Below are 23960 nucleotides of genomic sequence, written 5' to 3' on the forward strand. Positions count from 1 at the left end.
GAGCCATAGGTTTCTTGGATAGTTTTGGACAGAGTCCCTGCTGAGGTCCTTATGTTTTATGATAATCACCATTGTTCCTTCCTCTGTAAAGCAGTATGAGTTCCTATGACGGTGTATTAAGCTAAAATGTCCATCACACTTGGCAAGATAGACCAAAGAATTCAGCTTGGTTGGCAACATACTTAGATTTTCACTTTTTCATAAGACGAATTCAATGCTATGCTAGTCTCTTCCAACAAATGGCTCATTCATGGATTAAAATATTCTTCATAGCTAAGGCCATTTGCGTAAAAGCTTACCTCCATTAGCTGCTCATCCAGTTTTACTTGTTTCTTTCTCAGGCCTTCAGTTTCCAAATGAATTGTTTCTAATTCTCGTTCAAGGGAATTCATTTGACTGACCTGTTAAAAAACAAAAAATTCCCTTTAACAAAACAAAACAAACCCATCTGAGTTGCTCTACTTTATTTTGACAAGTTTATGCTCGTCAGAAATCTCAGCTCTTGGAAGAAAGCTGAATTCATTCCTTGAAGGAAAGCAAACAGTATAATTCAGTGCATGTATTACATTTAAGTAATCTAGTTTTAATCACCACTCCTTATGTAGAGCAGATTCCTTAAGGGAGTAGGCTTCCAAACGTCAATGCCACTCACTGTATAAAATACATTTTACCTTGCAACCCAGACAACACACCCACACCCACGAGTCTGTGTACCTGCATAATTAGTTATAAGTACTTATCACTGAAAGACAACTTTCAGAAATAGTACTTACCCTACCATGTACTGACATTTTGTAGAATAGCTTATTAATAAAAAATGCTGTGTCACTAAATCCATTTTATGATTCTCTACTATGGATCTGTAGTAGATCCATTTTAAGGCAAAGTTTAAAGATTTAAAACTGGGACTACATAAAACCTGATTTTTATAACTACTTTCTCAATTTTAAAGATGAAATTTAAAGACTTTATGAGTATCCATTTCTGGAATTCTTTTTATTATAGGAAGAATCTAATTAGCAAACACTGTGATTCTGAATACTGCTAAGTACAACATATCTGACAATATTCTATGATGTTGACTTTTGCTTCTATCAAAAGAGATGAAGAGAGTAGTGAGAATTGTTAAACAGAGTGTAATCTCTCAAGGTACAGTTAAATTTCTTATGTTAAAACTTATCATTAGACTTTTCCCTTAGTGAGAAGCTGAATGAAACCCACTGTCTTTCCTGAAAAGTTTACTTGAATGTACCTAAAATTAAATGGCATTTCAGCTTTAGAGCAGTGTTCTTACTGCCAATGCTCATCATAACTTTCACAAACTTAAAAAAAATTATGAATTAAAAATTTTTTTTTAACAGAATCAACCTGCCTTCTTTCCCCCCTCCTTTTTATTGAATTTATTGGGGTGACATTGATTAACAAAATTATGCAAGTTTCAGGTGCACAGTTCTACAGCACACTTTTGTAACTAAGTAAATGATCATTATTCTCATCAGATTTTAAACAAACCATATGTTTCAGAAAAGGAAGGTAACAGTGAAAACTCTTGAGTTTTAGTTCAGGAAAAGAAAGAAAAAACATGTAACAATAAGAACTCCCAGAGTAACAATGGTCCAGAACTCTTAACTTAGTGGAACAAGGAACTGAACTGTGTTACAAAGGTTTAACCACGGTGGAGCCAGCCTCCAAGATGGTCCCCTAGGATCACCTCCTTCCTGGTCTTCACACCCTTGCATCATCCCCTCCCATACTCTACCAGGGTTAGTCTGTGTGACCAATAGAATAGAGCAGAACTAACGGTGTGTATCATTTCTGGGATTAGCTTATAAAAGGTACTACAGCTTCTGTGCTGGTGTTTTTTTGGATCTCCCTCTCTCATATCACTCACTGCCACATCCTTAGAAAAGGCCCCGGGAGTGAGGGGCTGAGGCCTCTGGAAATCAGTCAGCAGGAAAAGAAGCCTCCTCCGAACAGGTATGTGAATGAACCTGGAAGTGGATCCTCAGCTGATATCTGGACTGCAACCTCATGACAGACCCTGAGCCAGGAGCACTCAGCTAAGCTGCTTCTGAATTCCTGACCCTCAGAAACTAAGACAACAAATGTGTGCCGTTTTGTGATATGGCAACAGATCATACAGACCTTAAAATGTTCCTGATTTTCAGGCTACGTATACTCTACTAACTTATAAAGGCTTTATAATACTCATAAAGATGACTAGCAGTCTTCTTTATGAAAGCTTAAAGTTAATCGCTCCTTTTCAAACATCAATCAAAAAGAAGTATACTGTTTTGACAAGATTACAAGAGCACAGACATAAGGGAGAACAAAAATATGCCCTTGTAGTCATCTCCTTGGAAGCAGGCAGGGGAAGAAACACATACTTAGGGACCCATCACAGTCAGAACGTAGACACATGGTTAAACGCGTAAAAACTCACCTTCCTATTCGCAGGAGATCTTTCCTTTTGAAACTGTTCGCACTCTCTTTTCAAGCTCAACTTCTCCTGCTCTGTGGGCTTCCCAGTACCTGATGCATTTACCTGTGCTTGGTGCATGGGGGGAAGAAGGCTGGATTCCAGTTGACGGACCTAGTGAGCAAATGTAAGAGAGAGATGCTAAGATGATCACCCAGCCAGGAAAACAAACAACGGACATAAAGCAAGTTTTTATACAGCACTTGGGTATTATTGTATTAAAAACACTTTTTTTCAGTCAAGTCTGCTAGTTTTCGAATCCTACTTTTTTTGTATATCAAAAGATCATTTCTAGGTAAATCTAATTTTGGTTTGATTGGCTCTAAAAACTCAACACTGTAAAGAACAGACAGGGAAGGAGGGGACTTCCGGCTCTACCAAACCGCTGGGAGGAGGGTCAAGGAAGTAGACGTACGCCCAGCACTTTTGCTCTGCCATGAGCATGACCTGTTAGGAGTGAATGAGGTGACAGTCCCTTCCACTTTGTATTGGACTGTTCACTCCTGAAACAATATATTTACATCAACTAAGTTCCAGGAGGACAGTGACCTTGTCTGTCTTGTGCAGCACCGCAGCTCCAGTGATAGCAGAGTTGCTGGCACACAGTAGGTGTTCTAAATGAAAATCTGTGGCTCGAGGTGATTAAGTAAAGGTGAAACATAGTTGGTTCACTACTTAGTACAAGTAAATAATTTAAACATCAGTTTAGTGGTCGGAAGAGATGATCTTTAATGACCATTCTAACAGTGACAGAAGGAGACTTGACTTGGGGTAGTGAACACACAATACAATATACAGATGATGTATTGTACACCTGAAATCTATATAATTTTATTTACCAATGTCACCCCAATAAATGCAATTAAAATGCATTTGAGATTTCAGCTATGCTGTCATGTATGCAGATGTTCATTCCTTTTCACTGCTGAATAGTATTTCCTTGTGTGGATGTGCCACAGTTTGTTTTTCCGGGTATTTGGGTTCTTTCCAACTTGGCATATTAATAAATCTAATTTAGACATTAAAAAAAGACCATTCTAACCTTTAAAGACCATTCTAAACTTGAAAGATTTAAATCTAATGTTTAAAACCATTTTAACCTCTAAACCTTGAAATAACCTTTCAAGGGGGAAACTTTTCTCTTACAAGGAGTTAGACCAACAAGATTTGAGTCTTGTTTTACCATTTTTCTACTACTAGTCTCCGTGTCCAGCCTATTTAAAGAGGAATATATGGTTAACACTCCCATGAGTTTATGTTTTGGATATGAGGATTAAAATCACAGATTTATTTTTAAAAATATGTTTTTATTAATTTTAGAGAGAGAGGAGGGGAGAGGGTGAGAGAAAAACATCCATGAGAGAAATATTGATCTGCGGCCTCCTGCATGCCTCCTACTGGGGATCAAGCCTGCAACCTGGGAATGTGCCCTGATGGGGAATTGAACTGGTAACCTCTGGGAGCACTGGATGATGCTCAACCATCTGAGCCATACCAGCTGGGCTAAAATCACAGATTTTAATACAGAACTGCTTATACAAAATGAAAACTATTGTAGAAACATACCAGGATAAAATTAAATGAAAGTAAATGATAAATTATACATTCTCAAAATAAGTCTGCTGTAACAGAATACTCAAATCCACACCCTAGAACTATTTTAAACATATAAAACATTCATTTTCACATCAAAGTAAGCATTTTCAGACATATGCCACCATGTGCAACTTTTCCAGTTACCTTGTCCCGGGAGTGTGTGAGTTCTGCTCTGGTGTTCTGCACCACAGTCTGGAGTCTCTCGTTCTCCTGCCAAAGCAGCTGTTGTTCCTCATTCCTTAGATGATCCAACTTGTCCCAAGACAGCCGCTGCTGCTGGTTATGGAATCCTGATGGGTGGGTGGCTACTTCTGGGGCCCAGTTCTTAAGAGACAATTGCAGAGTTAAGCCTTAAAAACAAAGCTGATTTCTGTGGTCAGTGTCATGCTTACCTAATGACAATTCTTAGTAGGTACCTTTCAACCTTTACCTTTGTCTTCTAATGGGAGTGAATGTATGTATATATAGATATAAATAAAACAATGTTATGGGTGTTTGAACAAAAAAAGGTTTGTAAACTCACTGTTTAAAACGGTCTTTGGTAAAATAGCCCCATCAAGTCTAACAGCAAATGGGATTGTTCGACAAGTCCCAGCTCCATACAGGACACGAATACATAGAGATTGGTGGCCATACAAACTGCCTCATTCTTATGAAGTTATGCTTTGAACCCAGATAACTGCTCTTTTGATTAACAGGGGACCCCCAGGGGACTCGGAAATGCACTGCTAACTTGAACGCTTTCACAAGCTCAAGTCTACTTTCATTTTCACATATGCAATCATATCCTTTTTCAGATTGCAAAGCACATATTGTCCATGTGATTGAGGCCTGAACACAGAAATATACTTTAAACTACCAAAGCGATTTTTTTTTGATCCTGAAAAATGCTTTAAAAAACAAAAAAGGTAACACAACTTGATAAACCTTTTAAGTTAAAACATAAAAAAGAAAAAAAAGGCACCATCTCATTTTGAGAAAAAATGTCAGCTCAGACATAATTTTTAAAAATGGAAACAACTATTAAGAGATGAAGTAACTGAAGTAATGCCTACTTTTATGGTAGGGCATCTCAAAATCTACTTAGGGCTGACATCCATAACATTTTCTGAATTTATATGTGCATAGATGAAGCAGCATTGTGATATTAAGATGAGACACACTTTCTACAACATCAAAATGTTTTAATTTTACAACAAAATAACTTAGTCATGGTCTTCTGACTTTCACAATACCAAAAGTTAACTTGTCATGATGGTTCTATTTATATAAAGTTCCAGAACCAGTGTCCCTAATCTATGGTGCAGAGGGTGGAATAGTGGTTCCCTTGAGGTTATTGACTGGAGGGGACAGATGAGAGCCTGCTGGGAACTGGGAATGTTCTATATTTTGAATGAGGTGGCGGTTAAACACACACACACACACACACACACACGTAAAATATAACGTTTTACATATATGTGTATATAAATAATCAAGTTATATACTTAAAATGTGTACACTTTACTGTATAAAGTTAAACCTCAATAAAAAAATTACCTTGTCATCAGCATTCTGAAGCTGCTTACATAAAGACATCACTTCTTGTTTTAAAGCCTCCTTTTCCTGCTGAGTCACTCGTAGGTCGGATTTAATCCGGGACATCTGCAGGTTTACATTCTGTAGTGTGTCCTCTAAACTCTGAACCTGCATCATGAGAACAACCTTACACTGTGACCCAAATCCTTGTGGTCTCACCAATAGCATGTCCAGGGATGATGAACGAGCTAGGACAAGATAACACCTAGGTCCCTTCTGTTTCTACTTATTATATCCAGTTCTCTACTGTAGCTCTGTGGAAACCCAGTATATCATGTATACTTACAGGATGTTAAATGATATTTATGACGATGATGAACTATGCCTGGAGCAGGTATTGCTGATATATTACCAAGTGATATCTTACAGAATCAATGAGGACCAACTGGCATCACAAAAGATGGTTTTACCTAATTTTATAGAAATTGTAAAAATTTCTGTAACAATTTTAGCCTGTGGTGTTGGTTTGTAAAGGACATCTTAGTTAAAAATAAGAAGATATACTGGTAGAACCCTAGGCTACCATGTTAACATCTCAGTTAAAAAATTAAATTGGTAAAAGAAATGTTGATAGAGATCTTTATAATAGGGCATGCACCTGCCTTAGAAATTCCATTTCTAAATGTGGAACAAGCAGTCCTTTTTACACATTATTCTCAAGCTTTTATAAGTAAGTAACCTCATAATGATAATGAAATTTGAGGGAAATATTCAAATTATTTCACTACACTATAAGTCTGTATCAACTATTAGTCAAACTGAATCACTCTGAGTCCTTTTAGGCCACTCCATTCTTTCCACTGGGGATTCTACTGGAAGACAGAGGAACACATTAACTGTGCAGATGAAGCAAGAACTGTCCACACACCTTTTCCCGCGAAGCCGCTAGCTGCAACTTTAAGCTTTCACTCTGCTGTTCCCAAGACTTCTGTTCTTGCTTCATAGTAGCCATTCTGCGCTCTAAAAGGCTTGATTTTGCCAACTGTTTCAGGGAAAGACAAGAGGTAACAGGGCAGCTTTGCAAACATATCTAGTCTCAATTTATATGCCTCCACTTACACTGAAAAGATCAAGTACCATTTATTTTTCAGGGGGAGCAGAGCAAGGCAAAAGAAAGTTTTCTCAACTGACTCCCTTTCTACCTTTAATTTTGAGGAGTCTCTTCTCTTTGGGGATTTCCATTTTCCTTTCTCACTGCCTCATATTTTGTGGGTTAGAGATGGTAGACTGGGAGGCAATTAGAAATCTCAAGAGTGTACCGTAAAAGAAAAATACAGAGTACCTAGTAAGGCAGGTGGGACAAAAGCAGTGTTTTGGATTTGCTAGGGAAAACACAATAGAAAAAAAAAAGGGTCGATGTACTAGATCTCATATTATTCAATGCCACACTATATTATTTATGCAATATATAAGTACATAGTGATATCTTTAAATAATATTATAGATTAAGTAGCATGGCTACATATTAAAATGAGACAAACTTTATATTACTGTATTTAATGATGTGGTTATTAGACAACTACTTTAAGCTCCTGCTAAAATCATGGCCTGGGGAGGTCTAAGGTCACATGATGGCAGCTGAAACGCTGTTCCAGGAGCCTCCGGAACCATTAGGCCTGCGTGCCAAGGGCATAGAGAAATGCTCATTACGGTGCACACTGTACAATGATGGCAAAAAGTCATCTTATTTTTACTACCTTATCAACACAGCTATTTAGTTCTTCGCTTAGAGCTTCCTTTTCTTTCAGCAGTTTTTCATTGTAGCTTAGAACACTAGAAATTTTTTGCTGGAAGTCAGAGAGATCGGGACATCTGAGCAGCTGGAAGAGATAAACAAATGAGCCCTCCCCTCACATCTCATGCCGACATTTATAAAAAGGTATTTATAAACAGGGCATTTTCAGGGCTGCTGCTATTTCCCTATCTGTGGATATTTCAGAGGACACATAAACTCTTGGGGACTATAATTAACATTAACAAAATGTTCCCTGCTAGTTTCTGTCCATTCTCCAATGCACTGTGGAAATGCCTGTTCAGATAGACTCAACCAGACAGACACTGATAAATAATGGTCCTAGCTTTCTGTTTTACTTTCAGGGTAAAATAAATAACATAATGACATCTTGTCATCAATTTAACTCGTGTACATATAGCACAATACATTTTCCTCATGCTTTCTTAACTAAGTAAATCATTTTCAAAAATCTCAGTCAAGATTATAGAATTGGTATGAACCAAGTACAATGTATTAACACAAGAGCCCTAACCGATTTGGCTCAGTGGGTAGAGCGTCAGCCTGCGGACTCAAGGGTCCCAGGTTTGATTCCGGTCAAGGGCATGTACCTTGGTTGCGGGCACATCCCCAGTAGGGAGTGTGCAGGAGGCAGCTGATCGATGTTTCTCTTTCATCGATGTTTCTAACTTTCTATCCCTCTCCCTTCCTCTCTGTAAAAAATCAATAAAATATATATATAAAAAAAGAACAAATTGAAAGACAACACATTATGTTTTAGCTCGGTCCATATACCCTTCCTTTTGGAAGACGCCCAAATCCACTTGCTTAGTAAAATGTTGCTGTGTGGACACATTGGCTTCCTCCTCTCCACTTTATGGAATCAGGAAAACCAAAGACTTTTGTGTTTCTTTTCAGCATCAGCCTTAGCACTATTGACATTTTGGGCCAGATAGTTCTTTGTTGTGGGGTCTGCCCTGTGCACTGTAGGGTGGTTAACAGCATGCCTGGCTTTATCAATTAGATTCCAGTAGCACCCTCCCCCTTCCCCACATATCAGTTATGAAAACCAAAAAACACCCCCAGACATCGCTAAACTTCCCAGGTTGGGGGAGCAACCTCCCCTCCCCCAATCACTGCTTTAAAGAGACGGGTTTCGTACACTTCCTAACTCTTTTCCACAGTTCATGCATTTTTCATTTCCTTCCACTTCACTTGGCTTTCCAGTTTTCAATTCTTTATTTTCATTATGATTTTATGGCCATCTTTCTACTTCCTACCTTCTTTTCCATTTAGCTTTAGGAATAGTATGACCAAATAGTCTTTGAGAGTTGACTTTGGCCTTCAACTGGCAACAAATCCAGCATTCCTTACAACTCTAAACAAGTCAGAAGGATGTAGGAAAATGCATTTTAAAGTACCCGGGCACTGGTTTAATGAAGAGCCTCTCTCCTTTGTTCACCACTTTGCCTCCCCATCCCTGGACCCTCACAAAGCCTGCTGGGTGTCTACGAACAGCTTTGTGACCTCTGCTGATGTTTCTTTTCATGTTTCTTTTCAGTGCAACAGACAACAAGAGTGTTTTGTGAATGAGGAGTCATCATGTCCCATAGAGCAGCCCATGCTTTCTAGGTCCAAGCTGTATGGCTGACACCATTCCACTATGTGATCCAAAAGGGTGCCACACAACAGCTTCCTGCCAAAGGGAGACGGGGCTCACTGTTTTTCCAGAGCACAATTTATGTCAATGCCCCTGTAAAACATATGCAATAAAGAAGTGCGGAATGATGTCCTCCTCAAGCTGTCTTACTCCCAGCTCTGCCCCTCTTCTCCTGATCTCTAGCTTAGCACAGTCACAAAGCACACGTTTCCCCTGCTACGGATTTGGAACCCATCATTACCATCTTAGAGGCTGAACAACAGGCCGACTTTCAAAGGTAAAGGAGAAAAGTGTGCCCCGGTTAGTTTGGATGAAGTTGGTAAGAAGAGCTTTGGAATACTTATCCACCAGAGAAGGGCCCTGCAAGTTTTAACTTCTGCAGTGTCTATGTGGGCTGACCGCTTCTGTTATGGCAGGAGAGAGATGCTTTGCACAGCAGCATCTGACTTGACAAGGTTCTGTGAAAGTCCCCATTAGGTACCGGTACTGTCCTAGCAGGACGAGGGACACAAATTCCCTGAGGGCCTTATAATTCTATTAGGAAATCGAGACTGACAGGAGCCACTTAGAGGCCAACATGAACAGAACACTCAGTGGTAGGGGCACCGTTATGCTCATAAAACGAACAGATACAAGAGAGAATCTTATAATCTAAGGATGTCATAATGTGAAAGTAATCCATTTGTGAAGCAAATTAAATAAAATGGGATGATGAAATTCTCCTATTATAAATTAGTTTTGCTCAAGCAGGAAGATTCCTGTACTCACTGAAAATTTCAGAATCTATAATAAAAGCGTCATATGCAAATCAACCGAACAATTAGCAGAACGACTGTCCGATGACCTTCCAGACGACCATGCTGTGACACGCACTGGCGCCAGGCCAGCCAAGGTGGGGGGGATGCAATTGGTCGAGGGCCCCACATCGCCCCACGATTGCCCCGTAGAGGGAGGCCCAGGCCACCCTCTGTGGGGCAATTGATGTGGGGGCTCTGCAGTCAATCGCCCCAAAGAGGGTGGCCCAGGACACCGGCCGGTAGGGTGATCGATTGGGGGGTAAGGGAGCTCCACAATCGCCCCGCAGAGGGAGGCCAAGGCCACTGGCCAGCAGCGCTGTGGTGGGTGTGCGGGGCAGGCCAGCGATCGCCCCGCAGAGGGAGGCCCAGGCCAGCCAAGCAACTGCACCCCATGCCTGTCGCCCACAGAGGCAGGCAACTGGTGGCGGGGGGGGGGGGGGGGGGGGCAGTGCCACACAGATGGCAAGCAGTGGCAGCGGCGGGGGTGGGGCCAGCTGCTGGCAGCTTGGGGAAGGAAAGCCCCGATAAGCCCTGATCGCCGGCCAGGCCTCAGGACTATACCTGAGGGGTCCCGGATTGCGAGAGGGCGGAGGCCGGGCTGAGGGACACTCTACCCCCCCCCGGCCCCCCCGCATGAATTTTGTGCACCGGGCCTCCTAGTGAAGACTAAAACAGGACAATGTCCAGGATATAACTTTAAGGTAAACTCTCTTTTATCCTTAAAATTAAGTCTTTGAAACTTTGAAATAGGCTCTGAAAGCCAGATTCTTAAGGGAGACTGCATCCCTGATAATCCTCTAGAATTTACCCTTATGCCTGAGACGCTTCACACCTGCTGTGAGGAAAGAATAAGAAGGACCAGCTTTGCCTGTGTCTCATGAATCTGGGTGGAAGGTTATTAAAGTTACAAGGAAAAAGTTACCTTCTTTGTAGACAAACTTATATTACTTTTTCATCTGGTTTGGAGCAAGTAGAACATCAACTTTCTTAAACTCAAGTGGTTGTGACCATTTATAGCAACAGAATTTCAGTCTACGACATATATAAGTTACAAACTAGAACTAGAGATTTAACAATAAAAGCCCTTATAAATAGACTTGTATTGCAAGTCTTCAACTTTGCTGAGAAATAAGCTAGTTGACAGGATTCAGTCCAAAGGCCATTTGGTGGCTGGCAAAGCCGGGCCATCAGGCACATATGGTCCTACAAGAGGTTCCCGGACCTCTCCTAAGCAGCACAGTCTCACCTGCTTCATTTTCTCCAGTTCATCTTTGAGAAGGAGGTTTTCCTGTTCCACAATATGCGTCTGTATTTTAACTTCAGAGAGTTCTGCCTCCAAAGAAGACACCAAAGCAGAGGACTAAGAAAAAAATTTAAAAGTTAAGGACCAGACATATTCATTTAGCCTGAGGAAACTTACTAGGGCCACAAAAGGCAGCATTAAGGACACACTAGTACAGAGGTCCTCGAACTTTTTAAACAGGGGGCCAGTTCCCTGTCCCTCAGACATTCCACACATGCGCCCTGCGGGCCCAGGACGAGTCGGCTGCTAAGGAGGACAGGCAGTGGCGGCAAAAACACCCGGCGGCCGGATAAATGTTTTCGGCGGCCGCATGTGGCCCGCGGGCCGCAGTTTGAGGACCCCTGCACTAGTACAATTTCAATGACACACGGGTTGTTGTTTTTTTGCTATTCTTTTTTTAATTTTTTTTTATTTTTAATTTTGTTTTATTGCTTAAAGTATTAGAAAGAGTATTACATATGTCTCCTTTTTTTCCCCCCCTTGACATTCCCCCAGCCTCCCCTACCCCCAGTGTCTTGTGTCCATTGGTTATTCTTACATGCATGCATACAAGTCCTTCGGTTGATCTCTTGGTTTTGTTTTTAAATAAGGGAAAGTTTACTCAGAAAGTTACAGAGGTAGTAGAAGGACCCTTGGTGCTTAGGAGAAAGAGGGAGAGAGATATGCCTCTTGAGGGACAAAAGAGGAAGGAGAGGCACAGATGTGCTCCAGAAAAGAGAGGGAGGAAGGGAGGGAAAGAGGGAGGGAGGGAGGGAGGGAGGGAGGGAGGGAGAACCAATGACACTGGTTTATGGCCATTCATCCTTATAGTGAATGGAATTAACTAAACGATCTTTTAAAAGGTTCTCCTCTCAAAAGGCATGGGCATGATTTTTAGGGTAGTTTCTGAAGATTTCCCCACTGTAAAGTAACTCTCTCTCGGAGACGTTCTTGAGGCTATGCAGATTGTGTTACTCCTTAAACTTTTGCTTATTAATTTTAGTGTCTATCAGTGGGTTTTGTCTACAATCACTACTTTGGTGTTTGCCTTCTAATGACTTTCTATTTTTTTCTACATTTATTAATTGGAATTCTACTGTAAGGAAGACAGTGTGTCTCCCCCTTTAATTTACTTACTCAGTTTTTTATATCGGTGTGGCCATATGGACATTTATTTTATCCTACGTTTATAACCGTATTTATTTTATATTTCACTATGATTATTTTATTGCTGAAATCGTTCCATCTTTGGCCTAAAGGAGGTTGGGCCCTGTGTCCTTTCAACATGCCCCATCTTTTTTGAGCATTTTTTTCTTCCTGGCACCATGAAATATTCCAGGCTCATCTTGAATTGTCCTTGTCCCCCAGCCTTGGAATCAGACGTTTTTCCAAGGAGCCCCGGTTCCTTTTATAGGAGAAAGGTGTTTAGAAACCAAGATCTGGGCCATCCATAAATACACGTCTATATATCTCTATCTATTCGTATGCCGCTACCACACTGTTTTCATGATTAAGACTTTATGTACAAGCAATGTAACACCGTATAAGCATTTCTTTTATTTGCTGGGGTTTCCTCCACAAAGGCTGTGGGGCGGCTGCAGCGCGTACCTGCACTTTACAGCGTTCCAGCTCCTCTTCCAGCGTAGACTTCTCCTCTTGCCACTCCTCCAGCGTGCCGCGCCCTGGCTCCTTCTCCTGGCACAGCACTTCCGCCAGACGTTGATTAAGCTCTTGCAATTCTCTCTGATTTTGAGAGTTCTTTTGGCTAAGTTCCGTCTTTTCCAAATCCAACTGTTGGTTTTTGGTTTTTAATTCTGAAATCTAATTAAAATTGAAATAACTCTTAAAAACTAGTTACCCTACTTCTGCTAAAAAACAGATTTAGAGCCTAATTGGTTTTTCCCTCGATATGTAGATGAAGTTACACACACACACTTAATAACAGAAATAATACAGAGTAACTGTTACACATTCAGTCAGTTCAGAAGTGTGTTAAGAAGCGATAGACGCTCAGTCTAAATCCACTCCACGTGAGTAGCCATGGTTCACAGCTGGATACATGTATATCCCTCCAGATTGTTTTCTATGCATGTGACAAAACCCGTATACTGTACACAGAGAGATTTCTTTCTTTCTGACAAAAATTGGAATCATTTCAGATGTTTGGACAGCCTGTTTTCCCACTTACCCTATCTTACAGACCCATCTTCTAAGTCAGTGCATTCAGAAACCACCACACGCTATATATTTTAGTGGCTGTCGGGTATTCCAAGGATCAAGACATTGAATAATGCACTGAATTTTAATGATGAAGAAACAATGCAATCTTTTGGAAAATTCACTTACACATGTTAGCATTTTGTATTTAGGATCTTTTTTTTTTTTTTAGCAGTGGGGCTGTTGGGTTAGAAGGCATGCATATACATTACTATTTTTATAGATATCTCCAAAACGTCTTTCTCACAGTGCTACCGATTTACAGTTCTTCCAACTAGGTATGAGCACCTTTGTTTCCTCACCACCTCTTTTATTTTGATGAAGTCACTCTTTAATTTTTGCTAATCTGAAAAAAGAAACTCATTTAATTTGCACTTCCCTAATCACTAATGAGGCTGACCATCTTTTTACTTGTAGTATTCTTTTTTGTCTGTGACTTGACCATTCATATCGGTTATTCATTTTTCATCTGGGTTTTGCCATCTATATATACTAGTATAAAAGCCCAGCGACCAGAACGGCAGAATGACCAGAGTGACCAGAACAACCAGTGGCTATGACACACACTATGGCAGCCAACCAGCCTGATCCAGGTCCCCATCGCCCCTCTGTCTCCACCAGCTCAGCCCCCAATTGGCCCCCAACACCCCAACTGGGGATGGGGCCGGCTGCCAGCCGCCCACGGCCCCTACCCCCTGCTGGCCTGGCCCGATGGGCCCCCATTGGGGCGTACTGGCCAGATCCCACCCGTGCATGAATTCATGCACTGGGCCTCTAGTTTGTTTGTAAGTGTACAAAATACATTTTGGATGTTAACACCTTGTCTACTCTTTTCCCAGGATGCCCTTGCCTACTGACTGTTTCAGACAGATTTTTAAGTGGCCTTCGCCCACACAATGGCATGTTGTGAGATTGTATAAATTGGGCATTGACTGGCACAAGTTACCTAAATAAATCATAATTCTGTGAAAAGATACTGATTAACTGGCATTCTGTATCTGTGAAATTTTGTCCTTAACTTTCTGCTTTCAATCCTGGTGAGAAAAGAGGAAGGGGCTAACAGTTGCAACTGTCTGAGGGAAGGAACTAGCATGACGCAGGTTTGGTTTCAGAGGTATCGCCTACCCATTCCCACGGACTATAAAGCTTGTATCAAGCACTCAGAGCCAAGAAATAATAATACATTATTAAACCCACAAAAAATAGAAACTTAGAGTCATCATGAGGTGAGTTTCCATTTTGAATCTCCAAATTTACAACCTCACCACCTCTAGCTACATGTTATTTCAATAGCATAGCCTATAAATCTGTAAATTTCAAATAAAAAAAAAAGAAAATTTCAGACTCAAGTAACACTGGGAAAAATGAAATATCTCCTTACCTGTTTCTTTAAATTTTCAACCATCTGCTGAACTGCGGCCTTTTCCTGTTTTACAGTTTCTATATTTTGCCTAAAGGGACAATGAAAACTTAAGAGTTAGGCTTTAAATTTTGAAGTAAAATAGTTTTAGTCCCTGCAAAAAGGCCTTAAGAAAACGTAAGTATATGTCTTACCACATTTCTTCCTGAGATCCATTTAATTTCTCCAACTGCAGGTTAGAAATGCTATCTTCTTCACTTAGAGTAGTAATTTCATTTCTCAAAATAGAATTTTCTTCTTGAAGCTTCTCAGATTCATATCTGAAGCAGAGATTTGAAAAGTAGTTACAACAAGGCAGTCATCTGGCATCTTTGGAAAATACTTTCTAGTAATTTTATGAAACAAGTATTTCATGCCAGTTAAAATGAGAAGTCTAAATTAGTAGTCTCTGTTCTTAGAATTCAAACTATAACATTTTGACTCATTTCTTATGGGCAGTAAGAATCTCACTAAGACATTAGGGAAGTGTGGCTGAAACACTTGTGCATGGAGACAGAGGGAGATGCAGTGGCCACTCTGGTTGCTGGTCGTGTCTGTGGCAAGCCTACTGCTTTGAGCAAATAACTTTCTTTATCTCAGTCTCAAGGCCTGCCTGCTGCCCATGGACATAAATCATATTACTAAGTTGCACTAGCTTTCATTTTAGGTCCCAAGGTATCTAGAGAAAGAAAATTCACTACATGAATAAAAGGGCCATACTGAAATATACACAATATTTACTTTGTGTGTTTTTTTCCATTTCATTATATTCTGGTTTTTAGAATGGAAAATCCTCTGAAGTGAGAAGAGGAAAAACTATATCCAGAATTAAATTTTGTTTCATATCATTAAGATATTTCAGACATGATGCAATATTTTACACTTTTTTTAAAAACCAAATTTGCTAGAAGACTATTGCAACCATATTTTATAAAGCCAAGTGAGCAGTGGTTCAAGTCTTTTTGCTGTTGTCTTTATTCTCAAGCACATTTATTAGAATCTGATAGCTCCTCAATTAAAATATACGTCCTAAGATAAATTTCTATTGTTTATGGAATATTGGCATATAGCTTCAAGCGGTATAGGGAAAAAACTATAAGCTACAAAATGCATTTATCCTATATTAGTATAAAGAGAGTTATCTACCAAGCAAGCTAATAATATACAAAAGGCATTCATTCTCATATAACGGGTTTCATCAACGTGAGGAAAATAACATTTAACAACAACAAAAATTCTACCCGTCCATATGAGGGGCTAGAAAAGAGTTAAAGACGGGACATACATGGATGATGCACGTGGTTAAACAGCAAACACTCTCCGTTATCAACTTTCACACGTCAACGAGTGACATTTATTTCCTACAGAGGAAGGGGGTGCCTCCTAGGCAAGGTTATTCTACTTGTTAATGTGACAGAAGCAGAAGGAAGTCTAAAGCACTGCTCTCTTCTTGGAGACTAACAGGTTAGTGTCTCTAGGTACAGCAAGCAGCAGAAGTTAGATGTGGCCAGGTACTCGGTGGGACTCCGTGAAGTTTAGAAGGTGCATACGTTACCTCAGAAGCTCAACTTTCTGCTGCATCTCACTGCACGTGACCTGCAAGTCATGCATCATTGCCTTCAGCTCTTCCTCCTTCCCTCCTTGAGCAGGGACATCTTTTTGCTTCACTAAATTAGTGACTCTCTCCCTCAACTTCCTAGTCAGCTCCTGCAGCTTTTTTTTCTCCAGTTCTAACTCCGCGATCACGGCCTGACGCTGGAAATGTCTGTGTTGGAGGCCTAGGAGGGTGGTGTTTTCCTCGATGGTCACCTGGTTCTGTTCTCCAGGCTTTTCTCCGTGAGTCTGGATTGTTGTGTGCAGCCAGGCAATTTCACGTGCTTTTACTTTTCCCAGGATCTGGGTGTTCTCCTGCCCAAGGTACTGGTTTTCTTGATAATGTTCTTCTATAACCTGGCATACATTCAAAGCCTTGGGCGCACGTGCTCCCGGTGTCTGATTTAGCGCAAGTGCCTTCCCATCGGGCTCGGGCTGGGGGTCCAGGCCCTCTAACTGGGCTTCCCACAGGGAGAAGCAGCCACACTGGAGCGCCGCTCTTTCTTGCAGCCTCTCAATCGTGCCTTCAAGTCTCAGAACCACAACGTGCAGCTCCTCGTTTTCCCTTTTGACCTCATCGTAACTCCTTTCCAGGCCGAGGAACGTTTCGGTCACTTCTTCCGCTCGCTTCAGCTCGTCCTGCAATCGGAAAACCTCTGAAGCGAGTTCCTTGTTGCTGTCCAGGGCTTCCTCGTAGTGCGTCTCCAGCACTCGCAGCTCTTCCTGGAGACAGTCGTTTTCTCTGCCGGCGTCTTCGTATAACAGTTTATACTTGGGAGAAGCCTCGGCGACTCTCTCAAGCGCGTTGAGCTTCTTCTTGAGCACAGAAACATCGAAGAGTAGGTCCTGCTTCTTCTCAGAAGCTCGATCGCAGTCCGCACGTAAGACCATTAATTGTTCCTGAAGTTGAGAAATCTGATTCTTCAGGTCCCAGGTCTCAGTCCTGGTCTCATCGCTGTTTTCAAGCTCAGAAAAACTCCCCATGGACGCTTCAGACGCCTCGACTTGGACCTCCTGTCTCTGAAGAGAGCTCGTCCCTGTGCTTCCCAGGTCCGGGGCCTCATCGTCTTGCAGGTCGCTCAGGACGCGCCGCCTGGTCACACCTTCTACTTGCTCCCTTCGGTTTTGCAGTAAACATGGCTCTGTTTGTTCCACAGAATTCCCGAAAAGCCCAGTGGTGGCCTCCTCTAAAGAAGACGACATGACCGACCCTGGCTCTAATTTCTGCAGCCTCTGCTGCAATCGAGAGATTTCCGCAGCCATCTTCACGTTTTCCTTCACTGCCTGCTCGTGAGCTCTCTGCAGGCTCAAGAGGACATCTCCATTCTCTTCCAACAGCTGCTCTCCTTGCTGGAGCAGGGACATGGCTCCACTTCCTTCTGCCTCCTCCCCTCCTGTTTCCTGGCAGCCATTCTGCAGCCTGGAGGGAGGAGATGCCACCTCCTGCATCTCCTTAATTTTATTCTGAAGCTGGGCGATTTCTGTGCTCATCTCGGCTCTGTCTCGATCTGCTTTCTCACAGGTCACTCTGTGGACGCTCTCCATGGCCAGGAGCTTGGACACCATTTCCCGCCTCTCCTGGTCACGTTCCATTTCCAGCCTTTCAAGCCGCTGGTTGGCCAGCTGCTCCGAGACGCCCGCCTGGCACAGGACCTGCTCGCGGTCCTTCAGCTCTCTCTCGTGACTGCGTTTCAGCTCCAGGATCTGGTCGGACAGTAGGCTTTGCTGACTTTCAGACACTTTTCTTAGGTCTTCCAGGTCTCTGAGTAGCTGTTCTCTCTCACCAACCACGCTACTCAGGTGTTCTTTGTATGTTTTCTCCAGCATCTCTCTCTCCTGGGTCAAGGCCAGGGAAGTCGCTTTCTCTCTCTGGAGCGTCTCCTTCAGCTGCTCCTGGGCCTCGGCACACTCCTGCGTGAGCTCATCCTTCTCAAACTGCCACTGAGACCTCTCCTCGCGCTGCTGTTCCAGGAGCTCCCTCAGCTCTTGGCGCAGGTGCCTCTCCAGGCGCTGCAGAGCACTCTCACATCTCTCAGTGACTTTCTGACAGTCAGCCTGAACCTGGGCTTCTATCTCACAGGTTCTTCTAGTACACTCAGTTTCCATTTTTTCCCTAAATGTGGTCAACATACAGCATTACTCAAACTGCCATCAACTCCAGAAGCAAACAAACAAAGAAAACATTTCCCATGCACAGGAGAAGCTGCCAAGCAAACAATTTAAATACGTTGTAGAAATAGTGTTCACTTCTCCCTCTGTGACTCATTTACACTGACAAGGGATGTCATTTCTGAGAGCCAAGACCAGCAGTCATAATGGAAAAGACTCAGTACTTAACTTCTCTCTGCATTTACAAGAAAAATTTAGAAAGAAAAAAAAATCTTTGGAATTCTCCTTTGTTTTCAGATTTTTAACTAACCACTTAAACTGACATTTCACGGTAAATGATCAAATGCATTTATAGTCCCCTAACTTGGAAAGTATAATATTTTTATTTTTAATTAAGTATGCATTGAAGGATAATAATCACATAAACCACACGTATTACAGTCACATGTTCTTGCCTCTTATTTAATGAAGTAGCACTGAGGTCATCAGAGTATGAAGCACCAAAGGCCTCATATGTACCTGAGATTTCACATGAGTAAGGTAAGCACAAAGTAGAGTTTCATAACTCTGGGAGGAAATATGACTTTGCCCAGAATGTAGTTTATAAATAGCCTTTCTCAGAAAACAACAGGACTGAACTAGGAAGGACCCACATTTGCAATAATCGTATCCTCATCTGTGACCTTAAAATATACAAGTCTGAGCTCTAGTCGGGTGGCTCAGTTGGTTGGAGCATCGTCCTGTACACCAAAAGGTTGCAGGTTCGAACCCTGGTCAGGGCACATACCTAGGTTGTGGGTTTGATCCCCAGTCAGGGCGCATATGGGAAGCAACCAATTGATGTTTCTCTCTCACATCGACATTTCTCTCTCTCTCTCTCCTTCTTCCTCTCTCTCTCTCTAAAAATCAATAAAAACATATCGTTGGGTGAGATTTTTTTAAAAAAAGATACAAGTCTGTCACCAGGCATAGTTTCCCCTTTTAAAAGAAAAACAGTTTCAATAACCCCAAGATGGTTTATGTCTGAACAATGGCAAAACAAGCTGAAAAACTGAAAAAGTGTTGCAAGGGGCTATTATGCCTTCTGATTCACTAGAGTCTCCTTCTCTGACTGGAACTTCTGGTGCCTGCGACGGACAGCACCCCGGGTTGCTCCATCTCCCCCATTTTCTTACCTTTCCTCTTGAAATTCCCTTTGGTGTTTTTCCAAGAGCTCTTTTCGCAACTCCTCCTTCTCGAGAGCGTGCTTCTCCGCCAGGCTTTCCAGCTGCTCCTGGTGGAACTGCTCGAGCTCCTGAGTCAAGCCCCTCACCTTCTCTTCTGTCCAGGCACCGCTGTGAAGAAGTCCCTCCCTCTCGCGGGCGAAGCTCTCCTCTGCCTGCCCCAGTCTGTCCTTGAGCTCTGCCTCATGTTCCAGCCTCAGCGCTTCCTGCAGGAGAGTCTTCTCCTCGTCCCACCTCATCTGCAGTTGCTGCTTCTCCTCCTCGTGTCTGCAGTTAGTCATATGCTGTGCCTCCTGGAGCGCCACTGCCCGGCCCTGGAGTTCTGCCATGTCATGTGTAAGGTCACTTATTTGCTTTTCCAGGATGCGCACTTCGTTCTCATACTTTTGCCTCATGTTCTCCTGCTCCTTTTCACAGGCGGCCTTGGTTTCCTCAAGCTGCTGTGCATAGTGGTGCACCTAAAGCCAGGAAGCAAAACCACCACAATGCCACTCAACGCCAGGCCACGGAAAGGTGATGGGGCACAAGTACTTTCTTTCCTACAATACATTCCTCCGTTTTCCCATTTTGTTTTAAAGTAACAATTCAAAAACACATTAAATAAGATACATTTAAATCAGGCATGGTTTGCTTTCCTTTATTTTAACTTGGCTGAATTGTATTAGTTTCTGAACAATTCTATTAAAACTGACCAGACCTTCCCATAGATACCATTGGTCTTTCCAGGCACCCTTTCCAACTGTGAACTGAGGGGCTGAACATAATGAATTAAATCCATATATTTATTGAACACCTATCAGGCACTCTGCAAACCTCATGGGGACACAAAGTTGGGTAAGACAAAATCCCTGCCATCAAGGAGAAACCTGTCTAGACATGGTTATGACAAATACAGAGAATTGTACTACAAGACAGAATAAAAAAATATATAAAAGGTAAAGAGCTACAATGTCACCAGGGGATTCAAAGGAGGGAAAAAGCACATTTGGTGGGGGGAATTCAGGAATGGGTGCAGCAAGAGGAAAACATTTGATATAAACCCTGAAGGGTAAGTAGGCTTTGAGAGAGAAATAGCATAGCATGTAACAGCATGAGCAAAAGAGCACAGTCTGACGAAAACCAGAAAACTACCTGGTTTGACTGGAGGATAGGATAACTCAAAGGAACGGTAAAAGAGAAAAATGAAAAAGTACGTTGAAGCAACAAGGTTAACGAAGGGTTTTGGAGGCCAATATTCAGAGCTTGCACATAATGTAAGAGGTAATGCTATAGTAAAGGGCTTTTTTGTGTGTTTTTTTATCAAGACATTTTTTAACAAGTTGAAAATGTAGTGGCCTTCGAGTTCTATGCTTGCTGGAAAATGAGGGTCTTACATTTTGGAGAAACTCTGAGGAAAAGGTCTCACCTTTGGCCTAGGAAACCATCCTGAGGAACCGGGTTCCTGGCAGCCACCAAGACACAAGAGAAAATATATAGAAAATGCTGCCGTACAAGAACAAAGCACTGAGAATCCACTACATGCAAACGCCTATCAAGGAAATGAGAGAACAGGGTTGACAAGGACTTACTTTATCTTCAAGCTCCAGTCTTAGGTGACACAAGTCCCTGTGATGATGTTCTTTCATCTGTTCGATGACCAGCTCTGCCTCGATGCTCATATTCAGTGGATTGCAGTCTTCAGAACCAAGCCCTGAAAATACATGAGATCTACTGACCCTGATCTTTCAATAACACAGCTGGCATCAGAGGAGGGATATCCATTGAATAAAGGAATAATTTTAGCCTAAATTGCCATAGATGAGCTCTACTAGGAAACTGTAGAAGGCAAGAGAAGTCTCTTCTGTTTTTGAGCACCAGGGAAAACAAGAAGAACATGAAGGTGAGCAGATTCTGTCATGTACAGTCAATGCACCAAACCTTACAGAATCTATCTTTTTGGACAGTAGGTGGGGAGTAGATGTGGAAACTCTTTCTTAAACATGATTGCCTCTTAACAAAAACGCTGTGGACTGAAGTCGTTTAGTCAAATCGAGCAGCCTTCTATCCATCCAACAAATACCAAGTAACAAATTAGGTAGGGACAGAGTCCAAGATGGTGGCAGAGTAGATGGAAGGTACACGGACCTCCTCCCAGGACTAAACTGGAATTGAAATTAAAATATAGAACAATCAACCTGAGTAACCAAATGAAGACTCTTTGAACAGAAGTCTTATAACCAAGGATTTACACTGGTAGTAAGGGCAGAAACATGAAAAGGCCTGGCCCTGTTCCCAAGGGCTGCCGCTGAGAATCTGGTGGGATTTCTCAGCTGCAAAGGTTCCCCCTGAGGAGCATGGGGTTGAGCTCCCCATCCAAGAGCACCAGAGCCAGCAAGAGGCATCCACATAACATCTGGCTGTGAAAAGCAGGAGGGATTCTGTCTACCAGGGAGATACAGGAGTCTGCTACTAGGGACACAGGTGCCTTCCTAAAGGGACAACACACAAAATTTCATTTGCAGCCACTCAACTTGGGCTCAGGTGAAGGGAGGGCAGAGCAGACTAGAATCATGTGAGGAGAGATGGGGGTTTGTGGTTCTGTAGAAAGATGATGGAACATTTGCCAGGATTCCTGTACTGAGTCACTTTTCCACAATGTAGACACCATCTTTCTTGGGTGGAGCATGCCCCTCCAGACAAAGAGAGAATCTTAAAAGCAGCTTGAGAAAGACAGTTATCTACAAGGAAGCTCCCATAAGACTGTCAGGTGATTTCTCAACAGAAACATTTCAGACCAGAGGGGATTGGCATGAAATATTCAAAGTGATGAAAAGCAAGGACCTACGACCAAGACTACTATACTCAGCAAAGCTATCATTTAAAATTGAAGGAGAAATAAAGAGCTTCCCGACAAGAAAAGGCTAAAGGAGTTCATTACCACCAAACCAGTATTACTAGAAATGTTAAAGGGTCTTCGCTGTTAAGAAGAACAATAACAACAGAGGAACATAGTTATAATGAATAAAATTAAAATGACAAAACATATGTACCTATCAATATTCACTTTAAATGTAAATGGCTTAAATGTTCCAATCAAGCCGAAACCGGTTTGGCTCAGTGGATAGAGTGTCAGCCTGCGGACTGAAAGGTCCCAGGTTCGATTCCGGTCAAGGGCATGTACCTTGGTTGCGGGCACATTCCCAGTGGGAGATGTGCAGGAGGCAGCTGATCGATGTTTCTCTCTCATCGATGTTTCTAACTCTCTATCTCTCTCCCTTCCTCTCTGTAAAAAATCAATAAAATATATTTTAAAAAAAATGTTCCAATCAAAAGACATAGGGTAGCTGAATGGATAAGAAAACAAGACCCATATGTATGCTGTCTACAAGAGACCCACATCAGAATGAAAGATACACAGACTAAAAGTAAAAGGATGGAAAAGGTATTTCATGCAAATGGAAATACAAGAAAAGCTAGGATAGCAATACAGATTTTAAAAACAAAGGCTATAGTAAAAGACAAAGAAGGAAAAATAGGGCGTAGATTGGGAACACAGATATAGGAAGTCTGGGGAAATTTTCTCAACTCAACTGTATGAGTTCACCTCTGCAATGGCCCAGGATGAAGACTGAGAGGGACATTGAAATGTAAAGCATTAAGTTGGGGGCTGAGCTAGTACATAGACAAAATGATTATAGCTAATACTGTGTAGAAATCTTTTAAGGCAGGGGACTCCAAAGTGTTTTTCAGCCCTAGGCAGTTTGGATTCCGGGTTTGATTCTGGTCAAGGGCTTGGTTGCAGGCTCCAGCCCTAGTCAATGCTCATGCAGAAGGCATCCAATTGATGTCTTTCTTTCTTTCTTTCTTTCTTTCTTTCTTTTTCTTTCTTTCTTTCTTTCTTTCTTTCTTTCTCTCTCTTCTCTCTCTCTCTCTCTCTCTCTCTCTCTCTCTCTCTCTCTCTCTCTCTCTCTCTCTCTCTCTCTCCCCCTGCCTTCCACTTGCTCTAAAAATCAATGAAAAATTATTCTTGAATGAGGATTAACAAAAAAAAAATGTTTTTCATGTGAGTGTACACAGGCAGATGGGAGAAAGGGCACAAATCTTGCATCTAGAATTGACAGTCTTGCTTTGAGCTGTTTTGCTTCATATGTCATGGCAAATCCTCAACTGGCGAGTGATAGTGCAAGTTACGAACCCATGAGGAGAACCCCCCAACACGTGGTCATCTATGGAAAAGTCCAGAAAAGCTTCTGAAATGTATATTACCAGCTGGGCTCCATCCTTACACTACAGTAAAGCTACATGCTTAGAATCAG

General features: G+C 42.0%; 1 protein-coding gene across 10 annotated transcripts in view; it reads right to left on the reverse strand.

Annotated features, from left to right (window-relative positions):
* The window catches only part of NIN (ninein), a 104442-nt gene that overhangs the window by 12884 nt on the left and 67598 nt on the right, over window positions 1-23960 (reverse strand). For 8 of the 10 annotated variants that reach the window (XM_036306528.1, XM_036306536.1, XM_036306551.1 and 5 more), the window contains 13 exons: window positions 21234-21355; window positions 19618-20123; window positions 16296-18446; window positions 14896-15021; window positions 14723-14792; window positions 12733-12945; window positions 11089-11202; window positions 7351-7473; window positions 6522-6635; window positions 5615-5761; window positions 4220-4399; window positions 2444-2593; window positions 300-401 (listed from right to left, as the gene is read on the reverse strand). In XM_036306528.1, the coding sequence (XP_036162421.1) occupies window positions 300-401; window positions 2444-2593; window positions 4220-4399; window positions 5615-5761; window positions 6522-6635; window positions 7351-7473; window positions 11089-11202; window positions 12733-12945; window positions 14723-14792; window positions 14896-15021; window positions 16296-18446; window positions 19618-20123; window positions 21234-21355 (4118 nt within the window). The remainder of the gene's footprint in view (window positions 1-299; window positions 402-2443; window positions 2594-4219; window positions 4400-5614; window positions 5762-6521; window positions 6636-7350; window positions 7474-11088; window positions 11203-12732; window positions 12946-14722; window positions 14793-14895; window positions 15022-16295; window positions 18447-19617; window positions 20124-21233; window positions 21356-23960) is intronic. The other 2 variants (XM_036306543.1, XM_036306599.1) reach the window with 2 other exon arrangements.

The sequence above is a fragment of the Myotis myotis genome, unplaced genomic scaffold (genome assembly GCF_014108235.1).
Source record: "Myotis myotis isolate mMyoMyo1 unplaced genomic scaffold, mMyoMyo1.p scaffold_m19_p_1, whole genome shotgun sequence".
NCBI classification, from domain to species: Eukaryota; Metazoa; Chordata; class Mammalia; order Chiroptera; family Vespertilionidae; genus Myotis; species Myotis myotis.